Here is a 27,583-nt window from a genome sequence, read left to right as displayed (position 1 = left end):
TTATTTCAAATTCAACCTCCCATAACTTCCTTGGCTTTTTGAAAGCTTACTCATTTGCCCTTGATTTTGTTTTCAAATTCCCTTCACTTGTATTTGGTACCCTGATTCTATCCTCGACCTGGTTACTTGTTTGGACTTGGTTCATTCTCTGTCCAGCTGGTTGTCTTGGCTAGGAAAGCCCCAAGTCTCAACCAGTGGGACTGGATGACAGCCCCAGAGGTCTTCTGTGTATTCAGAGAAGACCAAGGGCCACAAACAAAGACATCTTTCAGTGTCAGGCAGGTAATATATGTGTGAAGTGGCTGGCTGTTACTTAAAACAGAAGTGGTGCTTATGGGATTTAAATTTCTTATCTAAAAAGCAAAAGCAAAATCAATGTATTGCCCAAGTAAAACCAAGAAACCATGTGGGCTAGTTTCTCTTCTGTCAAAGTTTATGACTCTTGGATTAGACAGAACCCCCAGCTATCATTGCAGATTCTGGAAAACCCAACAAGTCTTTATCTGGTAACCTGTATGAGGCCAAAGAGCTTAATGGTAAAGAATGTGTGCTCTGGAATTCAAGTTGTCCACAGCGGGGGTTCAGACATTTACAGACCTGTTTGATGAACTGGTGAGACATTCAAGGTAAGCCAGATTGCTCAAGTGCTGCTGGGTAAACGTATCAGAACGCAGGACGGGTCTGACACAGATTACCAGGTGATTCCTTCCCCATTCCAGGCCGGTGGTAGTCCTTTTACACCCCAGGATTCGCTCAACAGTACAAGCTGTGCAATTAAGCTCCCAGGCCTCATGCTAGCTGGAGGAGAGGAGGTGGTGGTGGAAGAGGATGTGCATCGTGGCCTCCCACGAGCTGGATCCCACTTCCCCTCAAATTCCATCACCGATTTCCCATCGGAATGGGCTGCTCAGAGAGCCGCTAAGCAGCTACTGGTTCATTTATTCACAAGCCTCCCATCCTTTCCGAGCCTGCCTAAGGTTCCACCTAAAGCTGTCCCCAACCACCAGGCCGGGGGGTGGGCACCTCGCCCTCTTCCGGCGCTCGAGCGCTGTGGCACCTGTTCAGGCCTCGGTCACACGCCTAATTGTTCAGATGCGAATGTAAACAGACGCACGAAGATTGGGTCCGCCTCTCTGGCAGCGGCGCGCCAGGAACACTGCCAGGCGCTTTGCCCAAAATGAACGGAAATGAACGGGTGCATGACTTGGGCTGCGGCCTACTAGCTAAAACAGAGCGCCCGAGGGAACCCACCCTTCCTCGCGGCCGGGGACTACGCGCCCTCTCACTACCCCTTTCATCCAGAACACTAGAACGGGAGCCGCCAGCGCGGAAGGCGAGGAAGGACAGCCGACCGAAGAAGCGCCGGCTTCCCATAGGCCAAGGCGGTACCAGGGGTGGGCTGTTCTTGCAGGAGCGGGTCGTGCATTGGTCGAGCCTCCGGCCCGAGGGCTGGGATTGGTCGCGCCTCTCCGAAGGCGCCCTCCGCGCGGAGGCGGAGCGGCGGAGGGCGTGGCCGGCGCTCGGTCCCGCCCCGGGCGTTCAGGACTCCGGCGGGAGGGCCGCGGTGTCCACCTGGGACTCCGTTTTCGGAGCTGCCGCATGCGACTGCTGACGCCGCCGGCCCGTTCGGGAAGTCCGAAGGGTTCCGGACGCGGTAGGTAGCGACCGACTAGTGCACGGGCGCGGAGTTTGGGGTTCTGCGAAACCCGGGGCTGCGGCCCGGCCCCTTCGCCCTGCGGGGGCGGGCCGCGGGGCCTTGCGTCCCCCTCACCTAAGGGCGCCGAGCCTTCGAGGGGCCGGGGGCGCCTCGTGCCTGAGCCTCCATTTTGCAGGCGGAACGGCGGGTGAGGGTAGCGGCCGGGAGTCGGGGCGCGGAGGCGGGAGGCCGCCGTTGGAAAAGCCTGAGCGCGGCCAAATCGGGCCGCGGGAGCGAGCGTGTCCGGGCATCCTCCCGTCCGAGCAGCTGCGCCGCGTTGCTGCCCCGGCTTCCGAGGACTCTCTCCCCCTCGCGGCCTCGCTTCGGGCGTGTCTTGTTTATTACTCTGCGCGCACGCCCGGCCCAGGTGCTCCGGGAGTTAGGGGCTCGAGCTGCTCCTGGGTTCGGGCTGCCTTAGAGACCCTCTCTCACCCGCTCAGGGTCATTCCGGCTGTTAAGATGGAGACGAACGATGCCTTCTGGTCGCTTTGAATGCGGCAGCCCCCGCTGCTGAGGAGAAAATGCAATTCGTCTCACATGTTTTGCCTGGAAAGACCACCCTTTCCAACTGCCATCACCAGAATGGTTCTCAGCCCAGGGGCACAAGTCCAAAACCTGTTTCAAGCCCTTTATAATTCTTGGGTTGGGTTCGGTGTATTGTTTGTAATAAAAATGAACGGAAACCTGCCAGTGCCACAGCAGATTTGGACCTCACTGGGAATTTACTGGAGGGGGGTGGGGAGGGCGGACACGTAGGTAGATGACATTCGTAAATGCCCTTAGGTTCCTAGACCTAGGATGTGAAGGATGTTGTTAAACACTGATGCGTGAGACACTGTTTGGGGTCAAGAAGTCAACGTTACAAGGCTTGATTAAAAGAGGTAGAGGTAACAATTCTGTAAAGCAATTATCCTTCAACAAAAAATGAAAAAAGATAGAGGTCATCCCTTCTCCTTCTTGTTCCTTCCACCACCTGGGTCAGTCAGTTCTGGGTCTCCTGCTACAGAAAAGAGCAAATAACTCATGTTTCACCTCTTCTGGAAGGCTTTTTAAAGTTCTTTCCCTACCCCTCAACTAATAATCACTCCCTACTTTGATCTGCCTTCAGTAGCCTCTGTTTCTATTCATCACACTGTATTGTGGTTTCCCCAGCCCCTAGGACGGTGCTTGGAACACAGAAGACACTCAGTGGTTGAAGGAGGCCAAAAAAAAGCAAAAAATCAGTAGTGTAGCCAAGAGTCTACAAAATAAAAACTAATTCCATTAACATGTTGGGCCAGTTATTCGTACAAGTGAGGAAAGCAATTGAGCTGTGGCTCTCAAGTCAAACCCCATGACTTTAGCTCAACCTTGTTACTAACTTCGGATAAGTTAGGTAACTTCTTCATGCCTCAGTTTCCTCAGTAAAATGGGAATGACAATAGTACCTGCTTCATGATTTCTGAGGATTAAATAAAATATTGACATAAAGTGCTTGGCATAGTTCTCTGGCACAAGGAAAATGTTCCTTAGCTGTTAACACTTGTTAGGATAAGAATAAACATATTTGAGCAGATTCACTAATACTAAACATCTGTATGGTATTTAACCCTCAGGTTCTGTCTGCCTTTTGGTCCTTATCTGTTCCTTGATTTTAAAAACATTCCTTAAGCCATTCCAGAATTTTTCCCCCACTGTAAAAGTATTCCATGGAAGGTTACCTGTTTATGCATTTAAAGTACTGTCACCCACTGGAAATTGATAGAGTGCCAAATAACAGTTTGGCCAAGTATTGCAGTAATATTTGATGCACTCTTCATGTGGTCTGTTACTGAAAATGGTCATTTAGAAGCAGAGGCAAGGGAGGCTGATGTGACTGACAAAAAAGTTGGTTCAGATGGAAGTGGACTTGAGATGGTGTCTCTCCTTTTAACTTAAATCTGTTTTCATGAAAAAACTGTCTCCTGTCTTTAAAGTTGTTCACAAACATTGTGAACAGTGGAAGAGGTCTTCTTCTAGTAGCTCTGAATCTATTTGCTAGACCTTGAGGTGGCAGATGCACCCTCTAAGGGGAGGTTGCCTCACTTCCAGATTTTCCTGTACCACTCTCTGGTCACAGGAAACAGGCTTAAGTTGTCCATTTCCTGCCAGCTGTAGGTCCCCTTGGCATGTCAGTTTCTCTTAAATTACTCAGAGTCTCCAAAACAAAGACCCTGTCTCTTCTCACTTGCAACTATCACAGGAGATTTCTCCTCTCTGTGCTTTTAGTGTAGCTACATGAATCTGGAATCCTTTCTAGGAAATACTGTTCTTTCTGAAGATGCCTTTCAAGTTGTGACATCCTGTCATTAACCATTAAGAAACTGGCCACAAGGTGTGAGCTTTTCCTAGTGTCCTGTTGGAAAGACCTTAAGGACAGGGACTGTAAATTTCCTTCTTCTGTCTGCCTTGCATAAGGTGGGTGCTTGATGAATGGTTGGAAAGCCACTGTATTTCCCTTTCAGGATGCTGAAACAGGCTTACTAACTTGGTAGTTCTGAAACATTACTGTGCCTACCAACCACCTGGAGAGCTTGCTAAGATGCAGATTCTGGTCCCAGAGCCCTGGGGGTGGTGCCTGAGAATCTGCATTCCCAGCAAGCCCTGAGGTGATGCAGGTGCTGCTTTTCCGTGGACAATACTTTGAGTAGAAAGATAGTAACATAAGGGTCTACGTTTGATTTTTAGATGTACAGGTAAACAGGCTTTGTTTTCTTCTGGTATTTGATGAAGTGTTGGATTTAGAGCTTTAAAAAAAAAAAATCTGTTTTTAACACTTTCCTCTATTTTGTTCCAAAAATTATTTGAATAATCTTTCCAAAATTATTTCAGTGTAACAAGATTCTTCATAAAAGTGATTGAGACAGATCAGGTGAAATACCAAAGTTGAATGCCTCTCTGGCCTCTGCATTTTACTTGCGTGAGACTACTGATTTGGCTCTGAAACCTTCCAAGCAGCAAGAGCAAAGAGGAGAATTTTTTTAAAATCAGTTTTGCCACTACCTATATAAAGTATAAAGTAAAGAGCAAACTGGCTACTCAGTGAAATCACAGTTTCTGTTACAGAGACCTGAGAATTCTTCTCCAAAGAGAAGCATTCTTAATGGCATCTCCGGAATATCAGTAAGTTTCTTATCAATCTTCACATCGTGTGCCCCGACGGACTTACAGAAAACTGTCAGCACAGTAAAAGCAGTGGCCTGTGGAACTGCAGCCGTGTGGTCCAGGGTCAGCTTCTTTAGACAGCAAGAATGATTTGTGTTATGGAGCAGATGTTTTTTGACCTTGCTCTTTGGTGGGAACAGAGTAGTTAGTCACTCGTTGATGTCCAACTCTTTGCAAATCCCATGGGTTGTATCCGCCAGGCTCCTCTGTCCATGGGATTCTCCTGGTAAAAATACTGGAGTGGGTTGCCAATCCCTTCTCTAGAGGATATTCCCGACCCAGGAATCGAACCCAGATCTTTGGCGTTGCAGGCTGATTCTTTACCGTTTGAGCGACAGGGAAGACCTAGGTGGGAACAGAGGGTCCATTTCATGGACATGTTCAGCCCCCATCATCCTCATGCTTTGAGCTTCGTTGGATGGCAATAATCTACGGCCAAGGAGGCCAGAGAGCTTGGGGTGGGGGGAGGGGTGGCTGGAAGCTCAGTTAAGTTCCTTGTAGATGTGGCAGTCGGAGAAGGCAATGGCACCCAACTCCAATACTATTGTCTGGAAGGTCCCATGGATGGAGGAGCCTGGTAGGCTGCAGTCCATGTGGTCGATAAGAGCCAGACACGACTGAGCGGCTTCACTTTCACTTTTCGCTTTCGTGCATTGGAGAAGGAAATGGCAACCCACTCCAGTGTTCCTGCCTGGAGAATCCCAGGGACGGGGGAGCCTGGTGGGCTGCCGTCTGTGGGGTCACACAGAGTCGGACACGACTGAAGCGACTTATTAGCAGCAGCAGTAGCAGCAGTGTATCTCCTTAAAGGCCATCTAAAGACCGCTCGTGACAAGTTAAAAGATCGGCCTTGCTGTGAGATTCTCTTGTCACAGAGAACACAGTTTTGGTTGATTTTTTTTTAACTTTATTAAGCTGGTTGCGTAAAAGATATTATACATTCTCATGTTAACAGTTCTTGTCATGAACAAAAGCAACAAAAATAGTGCAGTAGTAAGATCTGTGCTTCACATACAATCACATGGTGATAGGAGCTCAGGCCCCGAAGGGGCTGCAGGGCTTGCGCAGCCAGGGAAGGAGCAGGTGGAAGGGGGATGGCTTTGAGCCACGGGCCTCCCAGTCTCAAACCTCCCGCACAGCGTTCCTGGCAACCACCCCACTCTGAGGCCAGCCTGGGCCCCTTGTGACTGCTCCTCTTGTTGGCCTCCCCTCATAGTCTTCACCTGCTTTCATGCTGCCTCTCATGTCGGGACTGGTTTCTGCCTTTGAGCCGCTTTCTGCCATCCATCTAGTTCCCCCAGAAGCCTTCCAGCAACCGGACAGTGCTGGGTCCACCTCACCACCAACCCCCCCCCCTTTCTTCCTTGTGTGAAGATTCATGTTCCTAGAGAAAGGGCTGCACGGAGAGCCTCTTTGTCTGCTTCCCCGGCCTGATTCTGCCGCCGTGTGTATGTGGCATTCATTGACCATTTACACCTATGGCCTCCTACAAAAACAGCTCGGAGCTTCAGGGCTTTAGCCCCTGAACCCAGGCACAGAGATGGGTCCCGGGAAGAACCTGGCTTCCTGGGCACAGTTGCTGTAAATCAGATGGTTTGTGCGCTTGTGATTTAGAGAATCCTGATCAGAGGAGGATTGCCCCCTAAGGTGAGCATTTGTACATTTGAACGGTTTAGTTAAGAGAAGAACATAGCCAGCCCCCCTCAACCTCCCCCCTCCTTTCCACCCACACACGGACTTCCAAGTTCTCTGTTCTCCATCCTGGACAGGAATGAGTGGGAGGAAGTCCTGGCAACTGTGACAGGCCTGCACAAAGAGTGTGCGGCCAGTACTAGGAAGGGTCAGATGTCCAGACTTAACCAGTTAGTGTGACCCCAGAGGTGATATATGAGCATATCTTTACCATAGGGCAGGAGTAAGCCAGATTGTTGAACGCTACTGACAGCATAGCACGTTTTCATCTGAGCAGTCCATTTGGTATTCTAGAAAGGAGGAAGCTTGTCTCACTGGAAGAATTCAAGCAGAATCCCCTTTTCCACCCTCACCCTCAGAGGGGTGAGAAGAAACGATGATGTGTAAAATCTAGAGTCTGTGTGGAAATGAGAGCTGGACTGTCATACAGTGTTACAGATGCCCACCTGACACTTGCCCACAGAGCTGAGCCCTTTATCCATTTGCTTGGCTGATGATTGATGTCTTCAGCAGTCATTCCTTCAAGGAGTTTTCCCTATCCCAGTTGAGTTCTCCCTTTGTTTTTTGCAATACTTATGTACAATTTGGATTGAACACTCATGGTGGACTTTTTTCGTTTCACATGAATCTGTTTTAATTCTCATTTAAAAAAAGAAAGCAAGCTCATGTGGCACAGGGAAAATACACCTTGATTTGTTAGGCAGATTAATAAGTGAGATTATGAACAGACTATGTATCCAGACTGAGAAAATAACCACCTATAATCTGTCTTTTCAGAAGTACCATTTCCATGAAAATCACTGAATTTCAGACCTTCTCTCCTGGTTGCTGAAGGACTTTTGGCGACACTGTTCACTTAGTTCAGGTTTGTATCTGTGCTTGAAAGTTACCTAGCAGTATCTCCAGAGGAGCTTTTAATTCTAGCCCACCACTCACGCCCAGGATGAAGAGACACCTTCTTTTTGAACAGTGAAATCCAGACAAGACAGATCAAAAACACATTGTTAAACAAAGAGATCATTTCTTTGTACCCCTCTGTTGCCCCAGCATCATCTTATTCCAGTCCCCTGTCGTTCAGACCACATGCTTTGGTGAATGGGGGCCAGGAGAGTAAATTTGGATTAGATAGTCAGGCCCATCATGGCCTGACTCTGGCCATTGAAAGAATTTATAGAAATGGAGCAAGAAGTTGGGGCCTCTGGTTAGGTTCAGCCTTCACCCTAATTTTTCCAGCTGGTGGACTCAGCTTGTTGCTATAATTGTGAAAACAGTTTTCCTGTCATCGGCTTCATGTGCCGTCTCTTAAATAGCCACTAGGTGAGGATGTGGCTCCGTGAAGGTCTTTCCCTATGGGACGTGGTCCCTTCCCAATCTCTCTGCTTTGTGTCTGTTTGGTACCTTGTTCCCCAGTTGGTGCATAAAGAGCTTGGGTTCTGGAGTCACTCGGGCCTGGATTTGACTCTCTGAAAGGTTTCCCCCCTCTGTGAAATTAGAATGAGAGGACCCACCTCCTGTGGGAAACTGGCGTGCTCTCAGGCCACAGGTGGGGAGTGTACCAGATGTCTGAAGTACCCGTGTGAGTCCCCTTCACCTCAGCAGTTTCCTCTGGCTTGATCCTGTGGGTGTGCTAGTACGTGTGCAGTGGGGTGTGTGCGCGCGTGTGCGCTTGTTCATCACAGCATTAGTAGCAAAAGGTTGGAAATCACATAAATATCCACCAGTAGGTGGAATAAGCCATCATGCATCCTTACAGTGGAGTACAGTGCTGGTTGGTGGCAGAAACCAGAAGGCACTGACTGTGCATTGCTAAGGGAAGATCTCCAAAGTATTTCATTTAAAAAAAGAAAAAAAAAAAAAAGCAAGATTCTGAACAGCATGTCCTGTACAGTTAACTACTTTCATGTTAAAGGGGGCGGTGGGGGAGGATGAAATATACTTTTGTGTTTGTCTACATATACATCAAGAGATGAGAAACACACACAGCATTAATTAGACCTACCTGGTTTTTTTGTGGGAGTATCTAGTGGTAAATATTTTTGCTCGATTGATATGAAAAATTGGCTGCTTTTCTTCCTCTGTTGGACTCCTTTGTTCCTTGTAAGGTGCCTTGCTTCACTAATTCTGTCTCCTTGCAGCCCCCCGCCCCGCCCCATGACACCAGGTGACCGGCCCCATGCACTGTGCGCAGGCACTGCCCACGTGGCCTGTGTCCTCTGGGCTAGGGGAAGGAGACTTGCATGTGCAGTGTATTCTCTCTCTGAACCATATGTGACCGGTTCAAGGCAGTCATTCTACTGAGTCCCTGTGCGCGCGACGGCCATGAGAAGGTGCTAAGAGTGCACGTGACCTGTGTCCTGCCCTCGGCTCGCTGCTGACTGAAGCCTTGCCAGTCGGCCAGGCCGGGCAGGACACTATTGTTTTCCGGGCGCACTGTCCCCACCAGTAGTGTTTCCATTGTGAGGGCCGAGCAGGATGTGCCCCCTCCGTGGCCTCCACCTGCTCAGGCTTCCTTGCTGCCCCAGCACCTCCTGTTGCCATCAGTGCCTTCTTGTCTCTGAGGAAACGAGGCTGTTTCTGGCCAGGTTTTAGCTTTGAGGCTGGCAGTGCGTTCCAGGCAGCTGCCCAAATCCTTAGCGCTTGCACTCACTTGCCTCCCTGTTCAGTCCTGGAGTTCTCCTCCTGCCCGCTTTCATCCCAGCCTCATCTGGCCCTGGCTCCCAGCAGAGCCCTCACCTGCGCACTCAGGCTCAGGGCCCCCCTCTGTGGTCCCTGAATCTCCTGTTGGAATGGTCCTGTTCTCAGATCCAACTGCCAGATCGTTCCTTCCCTCGTCCCAAGGGCTCACGCTGCTTCTCCCCTCCCTGCTGCCCGCCCGGTGTACTTCTCTCTTGTTCTCACATGCGTGTACACCGTGTGGCCACTGCCATTGTCATCCTCCCGGATTTCCATGGCTTCCCTCAGTTACCCGTTAATCGTAACCCAGGTCAGCGGGAGGACAGTTGCTGCTGTAGCTCTGGCCATCCTTGGAATGAGAAGTGCCCACCTGCTGCACAGCCCAGGGTGTGGCTTCCCGACTGCCTCTCCTTCGCTGGCAGAGCAGGCACTGTGGGAGCCCTGAGCTCAGCCACAGCCTGGAGTAGAGCAGTCGGAGCCAGGCTGGAGCCGCCTGCCTGCTGCGGGGCTGTGGTGACTGCAGCTGCTGCAGCGCTGGCAGAGTGAGGGCCCCAGCCAGGCCCCTTGCCCCGTGGGGCTGGGCCATAGAGACAGGTGACTGTGTGTTCAGTCACCAAGTCGGGTCCGACTCTGCAGCCCCCTGGACTGCAGCACACCAGCCTCCTGCCCCTCACCATCTCTTGGAGTTGGCCCAAGTTCATGTCCATTGTATCAGTGAAGCCGTCCAACCGTCTCATCCTCTGTCACCCTCTTCTCTTTCTGCCTTCAATCTTTCCCGGCATCAGGGTGTTTTCCAGTGAGTCAGCTGTTCACATCAGCTGGCCAGAGTATTGGAGCTTCAGCATTAGTCCTTCCAATGAATATTCAGGGTTGATTTCCTTTAGGATTAACTGGTTTGATCTCCTTGCTCTCCAAGGGACTCTCAAGAGCCTTCTTCAGCACCCCAGCTCAAAAGTATCAATTCTTCAGCGCTCTGCCTTCTTGATGGTCCAGCTCTCACATCCGTACATGACTACTGGAAAGACTGTAGCCTTGACTGTGTGGACCTTCATCAGCAAAGTGATGTCTTTGCCTTTTTACACACTGTCTAGGTTTGTCATAGCTTTCCTGCCAAAAAGCAATTGTCTTCTAATTTCATGGCTACAGTCACCATATGCAGCGATTTTAGAGCCCAAGAGGAGGAAATCTGTCACTGCTTCCACATTTTCCCCTTCTGTTTGCCATGAAGTGATGGGACCGGATGCCATGCTCTTAGGTTTTTTTTAATATTATGGCTGAGATAACAAGGGTGACTTTAGGCAGGACCAAACCCATGACTCATGCTTCCCAGTGTTAGTGGTAAAGAACCCACCTGCCAATGCAGGTAGACATAATAGACATGGGTTTGATTTCTGGGTTGAAAGATCTGCTGGAGGAGGGGATGGCAACCCACTCCAGTATTCTTGCCTGGAGAGTCCCATGGACAAGAGGAGCCTGGTGGGCTACAGTGTATGGGGTCGAAGAGAGTCAGACACAACTGAAGTGACTTAGCACGCAGCACAAACCTTGACTCTGGTTTGGACTTGCGTTGACCCTCCTGGGTATCTGTTGGGGCTGCTGCAGCCACATAACAGCAGAGGACAAAATAACAGCTCCCACATCCCCTTTGGAAGGGTTTGGAGCTGAGGAAAAGCCAGACTTCTGTTTTTCTTTGAGGAAGTGGCCATCATTTGTTCTTTTGGCCAAAAAAAATATTTGTCTTAATCATTAAGAAATAAAAGGTTTCCTGGTCATAGAAGCAGGAAGTTTATCTTTTTCTCTCCCTCTCCCATCTTGTAGGGAGCTGAAGCTTCAGCAGAACCCTGACCCAGGGACATCTCAATGGCCCTGGGAGAAGAAAAGGCAGAGGGGGAGGCGTCCTCAGAAAAGAAGGCCCCTTCCTGTGGGGGCTGGAGCCGCAGGGAGCAGGAGCTGAGCCCTGCAGGGCCTGTGCTCGGGGAGCAGCCGCCACGCCTGGAAGCTGAGGGAGGACCCGCCTCCCCTGTTGGGGGCACCGAGGGGCTCCCCAGCCCTGCCTGCTACGGTGGGGTTGGCCCTGGCTCCTCCAGAACCTGCCAGCCACTGGCCACTGGGGCCAGCAGGGAGCCAGCAGCTGGTGGGTCTAAGCCTGCTCTCAGTTGCACGCCTCCTCCTGCCAGCCTGGAGACTGGAGATCTGCCCTCTGCGGGAAGCCAGGTAGGCACCAGGGTAGTGGGGCTGGCCTTTGAGAGTCCACTCCAGCGTTGTCTCACCATCTTAGAGCTTCCTCAGCACCTGGATGAGGCGGGGAGGTGGGGAGCTTAGGTAGCTGGATGTGCTGACTTCTGTTCTGCAGGTTCACGTGGACAGGTGGGCCCAGCGGAGAGCTCTGTTCACAGCGTATCCTCTTCCTCAGAAGTGTGACTGGTGACCTTTTGAGGATTGGGGATGCTGTAACCAAGACATCCAGAGGCCAGGCAGGGGAGCCGCAGTGGGGGAGCCATGTCCTATTTTTGACTTGGTGATGTGGAGGCTTTCTGGGGTCCTTGGGGAGATGTGGGGAAGAAGGGTCCAGGGCTGTGGGCTCCTGGGAGCTGTATCCCACTGGGCCCTCAGGGACCTTGCAGCACCGTCTCTGGGCAAAGAGGATTTTGGGGGCTTCCCCGACTACAGGCAGCTCGCCTGTGGGTGTCATGTGGAGCTGGGAGTCCTTCCTGTCTCTGACCTCGGGCGAACCACCAGATCTTATAGGCCCTCAGGACAGTGGGGAAGGTTACCCGATTGACCTGTCCCTCCCAGCTCTGACAGCCTGTGGTGGTCCGCCTGCCAGGACCTTTCGTGGTGACGGCTTTGCTCTGTGCTGTGTCGTGGTGGAACTGGCTGCCACGTGCTGCCCGGGGCTCTGTGACATGAGGAGGTTCTAAGCATGACTGCCTGGGAGGAGACAGAGGCTAGGCCCTACTGGCAGGGGGCCGGGGCCCTGCGAGGCTCAGGGCACCTGAGTCAGTGAGGTGGGCGGCCAGCGAGTGAACACAGAGACGGGCTGTCTGTGAGTGTCCGCCTGGTGCTTGTTGCGGCGCTGCTGTTTGGTGAGCTCCCGTTGTTCACCCTGCAGCTCATCTAATCCGCGTAGCCTGAGGAGGCGATCCTGTCACCACCCCCACGTTGCAGGTGAGGGAGGTGAGGCTGGCAGCTGGGGGTTGGCCTTAGGGCTGCTGGTTCCAGAGCCCACACCCTAAACTCTGTGCCATCCTGCCTCCCTTGGGGGTGGGCTCTTCGTCGAGCCAATTAAAAGCCTGAGTGAGGAGGCTGGGGTGAATGACTCATTTGCCACTATTGAGTCACCGCTGGGTGTGAGCCGAGCCAGGTGGGGCCTGGTGGGCCGCCTGCCTGCCAGGTTCGGATGTGTGTCCTGTCGGCAACAGAATTACTGAGGTCCTGCTTGCCCAGGGCGCGCTTCTCCGAGGTTAAGCAGTGTTCCAGCTAAGCTAAGTTCCAGTTAAATTCCAGCTCCAGCACGACAGAGCTATTTGAGTTCTGCTTGCTCTCACACAAGGCGTCTGTGCAGGAAGAACCGGGCAAGGCCGGTAGTGGGGGTTGGGGGATCAGCTCCAGGAGGACCGTCTGCCTCCTCGTCTCCATCTCCAGCCGCACCCTCGCTGAGTCTGACTCTCGCACCCTCGCTGAGTCTGACTCTCGCACCAGGTAGCAGGCTCTTCTTTTCCACAACTTTCCTCTGGATCATCTGGGTCCCCAAAACCACCCCCGAGTTGTCCCCGAGGAGAGAAGTCTGGCTCGCCTGTCTGACCTTTTCCTTCCCTCCTGTCACTAGATGGAGGAGATCAGACTTCCTGCCCCGGAGGCGGAGGCGCTACCTCGGACTCGTGCCATTCCCAGAGCTGCTGCTCTTTGCTCGGGACATGATGCTGACATCGAAGACGACCCATCCCCTGTGGAGTCGCCGCACGTGCCAGACCTCTGCCCACAGTCTCCCATCTCAGGCTTCCCGTGCCCGTCGAGGTGGAGGTCGGCTGTGAGCCCGGGGACGCCCGCGCCACTGTCGTCTAGCTGCAGCGTGTCAGCCTCCTCACCGGGCAGCAGTCTCCAGGGTCACCAGGAGAAGGCGGAGCCTCGGAGTGGCTGCCTCGCCAGGGTCTCCTCCTGCCTGGAGCTGGCTGTCCCACCTTCAGCCCCCTCAGCGGTAGGCCCTGGGCCTCGGCTCCAGTGGTTGCCCCAGCCCGTGTCCTCAGCGGGGGATGCCCCCGGGCTGGGCAGGAGACGCCTCTCCTTCCAGGCTGAGTACTGGGCCTGTGTGCTGCCCGATTCCCTGCCTCCCTCCCCAGACCGCCGCTCCCCACTCTGGAACCCGAACAAAGAGTACGAAGACCTGCTGGACTACACCTATCCCCTCAGGCCCGGGCCCCGGCTCCCGAAGCAGCTCGACAGCCACGCGCTGGCTGAGCCCGTCCTGCAGGACTCAGGCGTAGACCTCGATAGCTTCTCCATCTCCCCGGCGAGCACCCTCAAGTCACCCACTAACGTCTCCCACAGTCGCCCACCAGCCGAGGCTGCCGCCCTTCCGTTCTCTGCGCCCAGAGAGCCAAGCCTTAAGCTGGGGCCTTCTGGAGTACCCCAGAAGCAGGGTGGTGTGGGCTTAGCATCTTGCAGCCCTTTTGCCTCTACCCCCAGAGCCCCAGGCGGAAGGGCCACTCCTTGGGTGAGCAGAGAGCCTGCCCGGAAGAACCTGAGGGACTGGCCACCTGTGGGCAGGCACCTTGAGCTGGGCGCTCCACACCTGAGGACACGGGACAGAGGGTGGCCCTCACCCGGGCTGGAGAGGGAGAAGGGGGCCAGCCAGGGCCTTGGGCGCCTCGCCTGCACGGAGTCTGGATGGAAACCACAAGAGGAGGTGGAAAGTGACGACGAGTATCTGGCCCTACCCACTCGGCTCACACAGGTTTCTAGCTTAGTTTCATATCTGGGCTCCATTCCCACCTCTGTGCCCCTGTCCACGGATGCTGCTGAAGGGCAGAGCTCCCTGGACGTGTCGGACAGTGATGGGCCAGCTTCCCTCCCATCAGACTCTAGCCAAAGCCAGCTTCCCTCCAGGGCTACCTTCAGAGGGTCCTGGAGCGCTGAGGACCAGAAGCACCGTTTGCTACACTCCTTCGTACGTGCAAGGCGCTCTGCTGGGGAGGGCAGTCTGGTGAGCGGCCAGGCCCTGGGGGTCTCCGCTGGACCAATGAGAACACGCGCCTCCTGGTCAGCAATGTTGGATCCAGATGCTGAAGGGCAGCCTCCCAGGAAGGGTGGAGAGCAGGGAAAAGAGTCACTCGTGCAGTGCGTGCAGGTAAACTCAGCGTTTCAGCACTGTTGCCTTTCTTCCCCTTGTCCACTAGTGAAGCTTGGTAACATTGAGCACTTAGGTGCCAAGCACTGTACTGCACCTTCTGTCCTATCCTGATGACTGCTGGCGTTCTCTTGTCACCGTTGGAGGAAAAGGCAGCAAGGTGTTAGGTAACCTGCACCTTCACAGTCCATGAGAGTAGAGCCTGTGCCAACCAGTCCCCAGGCTGCCCCCAGGGCGCTTCACCTTGAGAGTCAAGAGGCCCTCTGCACAGGAGGGACCTGTGCTCAGACGCCTTCAGGAAGTACAGGCTCAGTGAAAGTGTTTTCTTGGCCAAAAGACTTCCCAGAACTTTAATTTGATAAAGTGCTGTAACTGCAGAGGGTCAGGTGTACAGTATTGCCTAGACTTGCTAGACTCTTGTGGACCATATGAGAACATCAGGAGGTGGAGCTAATACTGCATGGAGTAGGGTTGTCAGTATCAGGTGGTTGTGAGTTTTGGCTCCATTTCTTTACTTTGCTTGTTGGTAGAGTGTGGAGCTTTGCCTCTTTGGTCATTGTGTGGGTTAAATGAAATAATTCATGTCACATACCTTGCACAGTCCCTCACATATGGATGTTCAGGTGCGTGGCTGTCCACACATTGGGAGAACCCAGGGCCTGCCTCCCGCCTGAGCACCCAGGTGATGTGTCCACACGGCAGCAGGGCAACCAGCCGAGGGCTATGTCCCCAGGAGTGGCATCACAGTTGTTTTCTAGCTCTCAAGGAGGGCTTTAACCTGCCCCGTGGTGTCGTGTGGACTTTATTTGTACTGTGAAGCAGGTGGTACGGGTGTTAGCATGTGGAAGATTGAAACTGTGGGGTACAGGCCTGGGCTTACAGCCCCCTGGTGAGTGGCTGGCAGGAGTCTGGGGCCCGGCTCCCTGGGCGGGTAGGAGCAGCACAGGGACAAGCAGCTTTAGTTCAGTTTTCAGGTGTAGGATCAGGTCAGTCTTGGTCACGGGCCCACATTCTGTGTCCATGTCGTCCCCAGGAGCAGTTGTATAGTCAGTACGGTGCTGACCGAGGAAGTGACCTCTGAGTCGGGCAGGTCCCTTCTGGGCCGTTCTTCCCCCCGCCCCCCCCGACTCTCCCATCACGTGCCCTCCTCTGCCCCTGCACACAGGGCTGGCCCTTCACAGACGGGACACAGAGCCAGGGTGAGCCCTCCATATTGCCCTGGCAGAAGTCTGGAGTCACGGGGTGGGGACAGGCCGGGAGCAGAGAGGAGACAACGCCTTGGTGCGGAATGCCCTGGAAAGGTGCAGTGTGTAGCCTGGGAGCCCCCAGATATTTTTAGCCTGTGAAAATGTAGCCTGCGGTTCCATGGGTGACACACGATTTATTTGTCTACACAGACATTTTGTTGTCAGCTGGAAGAGCTGATCCACTGGCTGTATCACGTTGCAGACACTACTGACCACCTCACTGCACCCAGATCCAGCCTTACGGGCCTCAAGTCTTCCCTGCAGCTTTACCGGGTAATAAGTGGTCCTGGTTTCTGATTGTTCACTCACTAGAGTTGTGGTAAATTACTTGATTAGAAAGTAAAAGTTCAAATGACTGCTGCACATTATGTCATGATCCATTGACTTTTACCTGAAATCTAATCGGAGATCTTACCGGAAATCTAATTCTTTTCAAATCCTTAATGCTGAAAAACTTAACATGTAGGAGTTACTTCCCAGACCAAACAGACCTTGAAGAAAGTACATTTTATTTATCGTCAATCCAGAATACTTCAGGATTATTTGCAATGTGATTTTCCAAATGTCTCAGGCTTTCCTGATAGCTCAGTTGGTAAAGAATCTGCCTGCAATGCAGGAGACTCTGGTTCAATTATGGGGTCAGGGAGATTCCCTGGAGAAGGGCTAGGCTACCCACTCCAGTACTCTTGGACTTCCCTTGTGGCTCAGCTGGTAAAGAATCTGCCTGCAATGTGGGAGACCTGGGTTCGAACCCTGGGTTAGGAAGATCCCCTGGAGAAGGGAAAGGCTACCCACTCCAGTATTCTGGCCTGGAGAATTCCATGGACTACAGTCCATGGGGTCACAAAGAGTCAGACACAACTGAGTAACTTTCACTTTCAAAATGTCTCAGGGATTGATAGGCAGAGATCTGCATTGTTAGGAAATCACAAGACTATTGAAATTAAGTAAAATTAAAAGATTAGGTTTTTCAGTTCTGGCCACATTCCAAGTGTTTGGTCATCACATTTGTCTGGTGGCTACAATATTGAACAGAGCATTTAGAACATTTCCATCATCACAGAAAACTGTTGGGACAGCCCTGACTGGTATTTTAAAGATTTGAGCTGAATTGCACTGACTCCAGAGTACACACAAGGCCTTTTGATGGTATTTAAACCAAAATATGACCCAGGTTGCTTCTCAAGGTATTTTTTGGGGGGTAGGGGTTACCTCTTTTTAGATTCTGTTAACTGTCTCTTTGTGGGCCCCGGTTAACTTTGTAACGGGTGTATTCTGTGACATTCTGTGCTGTTCTGCCACAATTATCCGTAGGCCCCCTTCATTCTCAGAAGTGTTCTGAATTGGATGATGAAGTATCAGTTGATACTGATATTCACATCGACTGAACCACTTGCTGACTTACAGCATGTCTGTCTGGTTGACCAAGTCTTTCTGTCACCTCTTCCAAAGGAGCAGAGGTAGTGTTTGTGCCTGAACTTGTGGTTTAATCCAGTTTTCTGGGACAGTTCTTTCAGTAGAAGAGTGTGTGATTTGTGACCAAGCCAGGGCCACACCACCCAACTCAGAGCTCCTTCCACACCCAGGCAAGAGGGGGGACCCTTTGTTTTCCAACTTGGAGCCAACTAAAATTTAGGGGCAACGCCTTGCCTGGGTGGGCCAGCTGCCCTACCTTCGTGGGAATGCTGCTTCCTGCTGAGTGGAGAGTGGTTGCCAGAGTTCCTCTCCCAGAGCACGCTTGAGAGAGGAGAGGAAGGCTTGAGTGTGAGGGCCCTCCCCCAGGAGGCCCAGGGCAGCACCACCATGAGAGAGGACACTTGCTTGGAGTTTGGACCTACTGGGGTGGCCTTTCTAGAGGGCCTCTGCCCCCCTCCCCTCAGAGCAGGTGTCTCATAGCAACTCTGTTCCTTCCATTTTATCCCTCCTCCTGTCCTCTGCATGTCTCCGCTCCCAGGCCGGTCACATGCACCTGTCTTGCTTTGTGGGTAGAGTTGAGATCTGAGCTGGGAGTTACTGCAGGTTAGCGAAGCCTAGCCCGCTTGTGTCATCCACACAACTGTGTCACCAAGTGGGACCTCACTGTCAGCGCTGCTCCACACAGAATTGTGCTTGGCTCATGCCCACATGTGGGCTGCCTCGAGCCTACTTAGATACCAGATTTAAGCACATGTACGTTGGTTCACACATTTTTCATTTGTGACCCTGTCTTGTGTATTTTGTCTTAACACAGTGGGTTTGTGGCAGCATATAAACTGCAGAGTACTAAAGAAGAAAATAATAAATACAGGTTAATATGCAAACAAAACAAGACAGGAATATAGTAAATCCAAAAGTAAAACTGCAACTTTAAAATGTAAACTGCACCCTGTGCTGAAGGTGGTCATGGATATGACTTTACATCTTAGCAGCTAAAGGAAAAACCAGAAACAGCTACAAGGCTTGGTACTGCAAGGGGAAAAGAAATCAACTGCTCAGGGGACTCACAGCTTCCCTGACGCCTTCACTTGGCCTCAGGTCTGCAGAGAGCGGGACAGAGGGAGGACGTGGGGCAGGCTGCTGCTGCCTGTGGTCATACTGAAGGCGCCTCTCTGGTGGCTCTGACCAGGTTCACTAGAATGGAAAACAGTCTCAACAGGCCCGTGAGCTTAAAGGGGACCCTGTGAGGTGTAGCGCACACAGGAATCCCTGCCTCCAAGCTCGGGAGCTAGGTTCTGCCAGGGAAAAGAAAACTCTGCTCTTGTCAAATTGTAAACAGAAAAAAAGGATTGACTCTGGATTTGCCTTGGGCTCAAAGAAGATGAAATTAAACTACTGCACTGTTTACTTGAGGAATTCTGAAGACTGGGTGGGTTAAAGGGAAGTGCAACTACCAAACAAAAGATCCTTTTTAATGACTTATGAAATGGTAATGAAGCTTTTCCCTGTTTTTTTCTGTTATGCTCTAAGCAATTTAAGAAAGATATAGATGAACACCAGTCCCTGACGGAGAGTGTCTTACAGAAAGGGGAGGTCCTGCTTCAAAGCCTGCTGGATAATACCCCAGGTGAGATGCTTGGGTTTTGAATTTAGCCGGTGCCTAATACCTCTCAGTGCAAGTTCGGGACTCACTCTGTCACCAGGCGGAGCCAGTAATACAAGAATCCCTCGTGTCCACACCCGTTGGCTTCAACTCCCACAGCTGACTGCCAGCCTCTCGCATTTTCATGGCCCCACAAACACACGATGAAGCAGTCACAGCCCTGCGGGTGTGAGAAGTCAGGCACTGAGCCTGCAAGAACGATGCACCTTTTTTTCTTTTCTTTAATATGTATTTGGCTGTGCTCAGTCTTAGCAGCATCCAGGAGCTTTAGCTGCAGGGTGTGAACCTTGCTGCTGCATGTAGGATCTAGTCCCCTGACCAGGGATCAAATCAAGGCCCCTGTTTTGAGAGCACAGAGTCCCAGCCACTGAACCACCAGGGATGTCCCAAGAATAGTGCTCTTTAAGCTTCTGCCTTTCCTTGGTGGAGTCCTTGGTGGGAATGCTGGCTTTAGTCCAGATCCCCTTAGCTTAGGGGAGCCATGGACACAGTGAGGAGCCTGCAGGGCTCCCTTTTTGCCCTGCAGGCTGGACCCCTCTCTGGTTATCTGCTTTGGGAGAGGATTTGTTTCAGGACCTGAGAGCAGTCAGTCTCTTCTATGGGAAGAGACTGAAGAACTGATGAGAGAGGGACAGGTGGACAGTGGTACACAAACTAAGCTTGAGCCCCTTTTGCAGGATGGATCCCCAGATTAGGAAGGCGTGAAAATGAGACTCTGAGAGTGCATCTCAGGGTGCAGGTGTTTCCAGTTGGCCTTGCCCTTGCTGGGGGCAGGTATGATAGGATGAATATGACAGGAGAATGCTAAGTTAAAGCAAGGAATTGATGGACCCCTCAGAGCAGTCCCTATTTTTCTGTAAGACTGGGCAAGCAAGTGCTGAAAAAGCCCATCTATGTTCTGCCTCAGTTTTGGAGTGAAATGGGATTTACACTGGAAGCAGAACAGTGTAAACAACAGTGGGCAGGACCCACTGGCTTGAGAAGGGAAGAGGTGGCGCTTTCCTGACCAGCAGTGGTGGGTGGGTGTGTGGTAGGGAGGTGGCGCGAAGTGTCCCAGCCTGAGCACCGCTGACACTCTGGGCCATGTGATACTTTGTCACGAGTACAGCTGTCCTCTTGTTGCACCAAGTTTATTAGCATCCCCAGCCTCTGCCAATTAGATGCCAGTAGTAAACCTCGGTTTTGACAACCCCAAACATCACCAGACACTGCCAGGTGTCCCCTGGGAAGGAAACCACCACCAGGACTGAAAACTGAGCGTGGGCAGAGGGGTTTTGCTGGGGGCAGCCACTGAAGGGTTTTCAGCAGGGCACGACTTAACCCATTGTCAGTCCCATGAGCCCACAGCCATCCCTTGCCCTGGGGACGCCTTTGCTTTGGCTCATCCACTGTGCTCTTGCATTAAGAGTTTTTTAACTTTTATCGGGGAAGAAATGGGGTATGCCAGGCTCCTTTGCCACTTGTTACACCAGCACTGTCTTGAGTACTATGTGCAGAGACTGTGCCACAGCCCCTTGAGACTTTACAGAGCTGACTGCATGGGGCCACACAGGGCGTGGCAGCCTGACTCCAGCCCCTGTGCGCTGACACCCCACTCAGGCTCCTGCACCTCCACACACACACAATAGTGTAAAGAACTCAGCACCAGGAAATTCCCTGGAGACCACATGTTAACAGAGGGCTTCTTACAAGCTATAGGTTGTTCTTGGACCTTCATTTAAAAATTGACTCAGTAATACTTCTCAATACTTAATCGGTAATGATGTCCCCCTTTGCTCTTCTCTCCAAAGGAGTAGAGGTATTTACTGCCTAAATAAGAGACTTTTTTTTTTAGGGAATTCTCTGGTGGTCCAGAGGGGAAGAGCTAGCGCTTTCACTGCTGTAGGCCCAGGTTCAGTCTCTGATTGGGGAACTAAGATCCCACAAGCTATGCATGCCATGGCCAAAAAAAAAAAAATGCTTTGGGGTATTTTGTGGTTTTTCAGATCTGTATCCAGGCTTATTCAGATGGACACCATGCCCCTCCCAATTCTCTGCTTGCACTAATCAGGAACTTGGCTGTTTTGTGAAAATCACAGGTTCCCCTAGACATACACAGGGTCTTCAGCTAGGCACACAACTCTTCCCTCCAGATCACTGTCAGTGTCAGTGGAGCCCAAGCATGGACACCCCAGTTCCTGCAAACTTTTTCAGAGCCCGCTTTCATCTTCAGCCACATGCAAAGCCTGAGGGACAAGTCAAATTAATTCCTTCAAAATGTGTTCATCTCACCTCCAGCTAAAGGGTTTTCCTGTAGTTATCTGGCAAGTTTTCACTACATTTTGACCTGGTTACCTTGGTGCATGAAGTAGCAGATCTGCCTTACACCCTAACTCCTCATTATCTTAGATCAGACAACTAGAACCTATTAACATCGAGCTGAACCAGGCATGTATTCAATGAAAACATCGAAGTCTCAACTGGGAAAGAATTTCATCACTGTTCCAGCTTTCCTTTTGTTTGGCCCCAACCAAATGTTCTGACATTTTAAAATAAAAGTTAAAAAAATAGAGGCCCCCTGAATCCCACCGACCCCACCCAGGCCTGTTCACATGACAGGTGAACTTGGAGGAGAGAACCTGACCCGCTCGCCCTTGCAGGTGAGCTGTGCCGGGCCCTGGCTGCGTTCCGCGGCCAGCCCTGCTGGCTGCTCTAAGTTGTCAGGTTGGCACTCTGCCCTGATGATGCTGCACCGCTGTGGCTTCCCTAGGGGCTAACCTCCACAGCCTATTCCTCCTTCCACCCATCCGTCGGCATCCTCTGCAGATAACTCGGCTTCCCCTTTCCCTTCCTCTGCTCACAGATGTTGCAGCTGTGGCAGGAAATTATGGAGAGGGTGAACACAGCTGATAAAAGGCACAGGAAGCAAAAGCAGCCTTTGTGTTTAACAAAGGAAGTCAAGTTTTTAAAAGAAAAAAAACCAAGCCTGTTGTGTGTGATGCACTCTGAACCTGGTCCCTCCCTTCCTCAAATACTTGGCCTATAGGGGTTGGAATCTTGGCCTCATGAACCATCTTGTCTTAGCCTGCTTTCAGGTAATTTTCTTTTGAAGTCTATTCATTTAGGACCCACCAAAAAGCGTTCACAAGCAAACCCATGTTATGTTACCGCATCACCCATATATGTGCTAAATGACAGTCCCACAGTCAACAGAAGCTGATCGGACCTGGTAGCAGGACCTGGAGTCCTCATGGTGGCATGTTGTTTTCATTTCAGACTTCAGCCCCACAGGATCTGGCTGTGAGCCAGGGGTCTTATCTCTAAAAGTCAGATAATACCAGTCATCAGACAACCATGTCTCTCTGCATTTTTGTGAACTGTGTAACTCCACTGAGTGGAGCCAGTGAAATAATTCAGCATCAATCACAAGTTAACATAGATTCCACAGTGCAGTGCAGTTCAGTCCGGGGCGGGGAGTTTTTTTTTTAAGTGGACATCGTGAAACTTGCTATGTTCCTGTTTTCTGCTACACCCTGGTATATTCCTTGAAGGTACACTTGGGTTGTCTCTTTGGCCTTACTGCTTTAAAACTCGTTTGTTAGTGTTGAAGGATGTCCTGGGCAGGATCTCTCGGCAGCCCAGCGCGCTGGAGAGCCACGCGGATTGCCTGTATGACACCATCTTGGCCTCCCTAGACACACTGGCCGGCTGCACCCTCACTCCCAATAGCACGCCAGCGGCACACAGGAGCACCAGTGTGAAGGGTATTAGCCTGGTGAGTACAGCAACCCCAGAGGAGAAAATTTGTCCTGAGACCCCAGTGCCTGATTCTGGAACAGAGCTCTGCTCTAATAGTTGGCTGTTTCTTAGAAGCTTCTTGAACTAAGACCTACTGAAACAAATGAGAGGCTGGGAGAAGCCGCTGGAACTGAAAAGGGGAGATGCTGCCATTGCCAGGAAGTGGGGCTGGGGTGCGGCGCTTTCTGTGATGATGAAAGCGGCACGTTCCATTGCTCACTTGCAGCCCTGTGCCTGCTGAGGACTAGGGTGCTCTGTGCTTCCATCTTAAATGGCTGACGTGTCACCCCTCCCCACCCATGGAAACAACTGTAGAATTCACCTGTACCAACTTTTTTATGTCTGTGCACGTATGCTTCTCCTGTACAGGCTGCCTCTATCCTATAGGCTCTTCCCACCCAGCTCGTGTGGTGCTCCATCTGTAAGCAACTCTTGACAATGCCAAGTAGCCACAGGGATCCTAAGTTACAACTCCCCACATCTCCTTTTCCTGGAAATGCTCTCTGTAAGCATCACACAGCACTCCCCTCCCAAAAAAGGCTAGGGGATGGATAGATAGGCGCACCAGGCCTTGGAGATGTCACAGATAGGAACAGAAGCTGAGAGCAAAGAGGGGCTGCTGCCCACTGTGGGGCTACCACTGCCCCACACCATGATGCCACAGCTGGAGCATGCTGCTTCTGAAACGTCTCCTACAGCTGAAACCTGGCATTTAACTCAGATTTCCTGAGTGAGAATTCACTGTAGATAAAAGAAGGTAAGGGATAAATCCAGGTATGTCAGGAGCAGGGAGTCCCTGTATTTGCATCAAATAAATCTAGGCGGTAGTCATTTTAATACTAAAATGCAGATGATTGCCATGTCACTTCTTCCTCTGCAGCATTCTGCCTGTAACAGATGCTTCTCTTTCTCTTTTAGGCATCTTCTCTGGAAGAGATGTAATAATCTGTCAGTCAAAATGTGGCTATTGGGAAACTTTTGGAAGTCCTCGTGAGAGCTATTTAATATTGAAACCAAGGGGGAAATGTGACTCTAATGTACTAGCTTTAAAATGCTAGCTCTTCCCTGAAAGGAAGGGCTGCTGAGTTACTGTTTTTATTTAAAATGAGTCCTTCCCAGTTAAGGTTTTCCTTTGGTGCTTCTTATAAAGAGCATGTAGCTTTCTTCCAGTTGTTGATAAAATAATGCCAACAAGGCTTAGAGGATTTCCTCTCCCTATGTCCAGTTAAAAAGAGGAGACAGAACTCCTAAACTAGTCCGCGTACTGAGATCATTTAAAGAAGGCTGGTATGAGAAAGAAGGTACCCAGTACTTGGTATTCTCAGGCATACAAGAGGATACAAGAGACAAAAGGTGACTGGTGAGCCAGGAACTTGGATCTTTTCATAAAGCGAAGCATAGGCTTATAAATCACTCTCTGAAGACTGTAGAAGACACTCAAACTCTCCAAAATAATAGAAAGTTTTGAACAAATAGAACCTCTGCAAATTAGTTTGGGCTGCTAAGATATCTTTTATCATCTTAAGTGCTCAGGGCTCCATCTGCCTGCCCAACGTTTTAAAGGAGAATGTGATAGGGGCTTAAGAAGCTGCCATTGAGCTTCAGTCCACTAATGATCTGCCTTCAGGGTACCTTCAGGAGAAGGCATTCTCCTCTCCTCCCTGTGAAGATTCAGAGAAGGACATGGATAGGCTCACACAGCCTATAATAACTATAGAAGCTAAGGCTGTTCATAGTGAGGAAAAAAGGGAATTCTTTGTTGCTTTGGGAGTTGACATATAAGTACCTTGTTGGGGGGCGGGGGGGCGTAACCAAGGAGCAACTATTTAAAGCCAACTCTGTAGCTTTTTAAAGTAAAATGATTGGCCACTGCTGGTAACCACACATTCTGCAAAAACAAAGAAGTGCTTTAAAAATGTTTTATTGGGCTGTGAATGCACATGGAAGGAAGAAAGCACTTTCCCTGTGTACTTGTATTCCAGTAGGCTACGACCTGAGGAAAGGGTTCTCCACACTTAAATATGTGATCAACATTTCAAGAAAGTCAATATCCTTTCTCAAACTCTAGGTTCTCACTTGAGGAGGGTGCTTAAGAAAGGAAGATACTTTATAAAGAAATGGACAAATCACCTGAACCCAGAGCAGGTAACATTAGAACAGTTGCTTTCATAAAGGAGCCTTCTGATATCCCCTCAGAATAAAATACTTGGTAGAAATTACCCTCTTTAAGAGAAGCTTAGAACTTTAATTTTGGGGGCTGAGCCACTTAACACCATCTCATCCACCTCTGTAAACTAAAATCCTAAAGAGTTTAAACTGGAAATAAGCTGTTTATAAGTTTTAATGTTTAAAGATTTTAATTCTAAAGGGAAACTATAAAATTCAGTAGCAGTTATAAAAATGGAGTATTTCAAGTGCCTCTGCCATTCTAGTATTTATCAAAATGCTTAAAGCATTTATCAAAATGCTTAAGGGCATAATTTTGATTTTGCTGTCTCAGTTTTTAATCTTGGTTCTGTACATAGATTTAAAAAGACAAAACACCTTCCTAGCAGATTATTGTATATGTAAAATAGTCTTAAAGGCCTTAATTGGTTAAGAAGGCATATCTAATAGCCTCTGTTCTTAAATTGATATATTTCACCTTCTCTTTGATGTGACTATAAATTGGTACATGCCTTTCCAATGAGTGTGTTACAGGACAAGCCCTTGGGAGTTCAACCCATTTATTTACAAACATTTTGCTAGGCATGAAAATGCCTTAACTAGTTAGCAAAAGAATTGTTTCTATAGGACTGTCATCTTCAAAGTGACCAATGGTATTTTACAGTAGTTGAATGCTAAAAGTGCCACTCAATCTAATAATTAGCTTCAGCTGACAGAAATTTTCACAGAATATTTTATTTCAGAGTACCCTATTTTGTAAAAAACTATTACTTTACCAAGCGATGATCTAAAGATATTTTTGTTCACTTCCTTTGCCTACTCTGGACCTACTCATGAATATCACTGAAGAGTATCAGGAAAGCTATTAATAGTATCTTCAGCAGTGCTATAGGTGTAAGACCTCCCTTAAAATTCAAGCAGAAATTGTTTCTGACTAGAAGATGCCGCCAGCAGCATTTCGTAAGCAAACACGGCCAGGTTCGATTCTGGGAGCCTAGCTGGCCAGTGTCTGGTACACGTTAGCCTTAAGGACAGCAGTGGCTCAGTGACACGTTATGTAGTTACAAACCCCAAGTTTACCTGTAGTGTAATTTCCTAGTAGTCCCCTTAAAGTAGCAGAACTGAAGTCCACAGGAAAGTGGCAGTACTGGGAGCTAGATTGGCAGTTTCAAAACCTGGGTTCTTGTTGCAGCTCCATGGCTTAAGCTCATCTGCAAATAGTAGACAGTGTCAGTACAATACTATTTTGAAGCTTAAATGGGAATACAAAGAAGGACAGATGTAAAATATGTTGCAATGACAACATACATGCTAAAGGAAATTTTGGTCCGAAGTCAAAAAAATTCATTGCTTAGACCAGAATGGCTATCATTTTGCAAGGATTTCCAGAGACTGAGACTGCTTAGGTTTAGAACATGTGAGCTAATTCATAGCAACCACTTACAAAATACGGCGAGCAATAATTCGAGTGAATGGATTATCAAAAGCCCATAATAATATAGCTTGAAATATTTGTACTTGAAAATGGGGGTAGGAATAGGAGTATTTTCCCCCAAAACTGCATTTATTAAGTGAGTAGTGAAGCATGCTGAAACATCTTGTCCCAGTCTTGACTACCACAAGGAAAAGAACACTAGAATTTTCAAAAATAAATGTAAATATGCTTACACCTCAAATTCACATAATTTTTTTGCTAACTCACCAAGAAAAAGCTGACAGTTTGAACAACTTGCTGTATAAAACAAAAGTGCATTACATTGTCTGAAATTTGTATCATCTACTTTAAAACTATTTCTAAATTATTTGTTTGTACTGTATTGATAAGGCAAAAAAAACCTTTTGAAGCATTAAAAAAATTTCACCCAAATAACTATTGGTAGCTTGAGGAGTTTTTCAGTTGCCTTATGTGAAGATGAATAGACCCAACAAGCACATCTATAATACAAAGTAAACTGTGATTTTATTGTGAAATTCTCATAGATGGAAAATTAAATTGAATATTTATTCTGTCCATTTCATTTTACAATAATCTTACCACTTATTTTTGTACCATGTATTTCAATTGCCTGTTTAGTGAAAATAAAGAAACCTATAATTTTTGGCTTGTTTTTAAATTTTATCACTGAATTAATTAAAGACCCCACCATAAAATGTGTAGCCAACAGCCACATCCCACGCCCCTAAGTAAAGAATATTTTGGTTACTATTTCAACCCCAAGGAAACAATCTTTGACTTCTATCACCTTAAAATGCCAGAGTTAGCAAAAGATTTTTGTTCCCCCACAATAAAAACAAACCCTAGGATCTTTCAGGTCCTAATTAACAAAATTTTCACATGTGCAAAATTCGACTGAAATAAATATTTCTCTCATTTATCACTCCCACCCAGCATTCATGTTTTCAGCTAACTTTAAGGGACATATTAGGGCAAGTAGTAAATGTCCTGCTTCCTACTTAAATGCTTTAACTCGCCTCCAACCTAAGGTATACAATTGTGGAGGATAAAACAGCTGACATCAGACTCTAAACATGGAAGAAACAATATTAGCACACGTGTTAGTCTGCCAATTAAGGAAAGGTGGTGTTTTCCACCTCTACCACAGAAGAATCAAGTGTTGATCAATGAAGCCATTTCAAATGGTTCTAGAGAAGGATCAGCGATAATAGGCTAGGTAGCATACATTCTAAAACTTATTTTCATACAATTTAATCTCCCTGAACCA

The 27,583-nt window shown here is 49.5% G+C and overlaps 1 protein-coding gene across 3 annotated transcripts; it reads left to right on the top strand.

Moving 5' to 3' along the window:
• Window positions 1-1,524: 1,524 nt before the first annotated feature.
• CEP68 (centrosomal protein 68) lies at window positions 1,525-26,957 on the top strand. Of its 3 annotated transcripts, XM_065929045.1 has the most exons (8): window positions 1,525-1,654; window positions 7,349-7,436; window positions 11,063-11,458; window positions 13,074-14,591; window positions 15,989-16,111; window positions 18,785-18,881; window positions 22,499-22,671; window positions 23,613-26,957. In XM_065929045.1, exons 3-8 carry the CDS (start codon window positions 11,105-11,107, stop codon window positions 23,634-23,636), a joined length of 2,289 nt encoding a protein of 762 aa, XP_065785117.1. In that variant the 5' UTR covers window positions 1,525-1,654; window positions 7,349-7,436; window positions 11,063-11,104; the 3' UTR covers window positions 23,637-26,957. The 3 variants fall into 3 exon arrangements, with proteins under 3 accessions (XP_065785117.1, XP_065785119.1, XP_065785118.1); XM_065929047.1 differs by lacking the exon at window positions 15,989-16,111; XM_065929046.1 differs by lacking the exon at window positions 7,349-7,436 and having other exon boundaries at window positions 1,554-1,654.
• The last annotated feature ends 626 nt before the right edge of the window (window positions 26,958-27,583 follow it).

This window comes from Muntiacus reevesi, chromosome 3, assembly GCF_963930625.1.
Source record: "Muntiacus reevesi chromosome 3, mMunRee1.1, whole genome shotgun sequence".
Lineage (NCBI taxonomy): Eukaryota > Metazoa > Chordata > Mammalia > Artiodactyla > Cervidae > Muntiacus > Muntiacus reevesi.
This window is presented reverse-complemented; position numbering and strand designations above follow the sequence as displayed.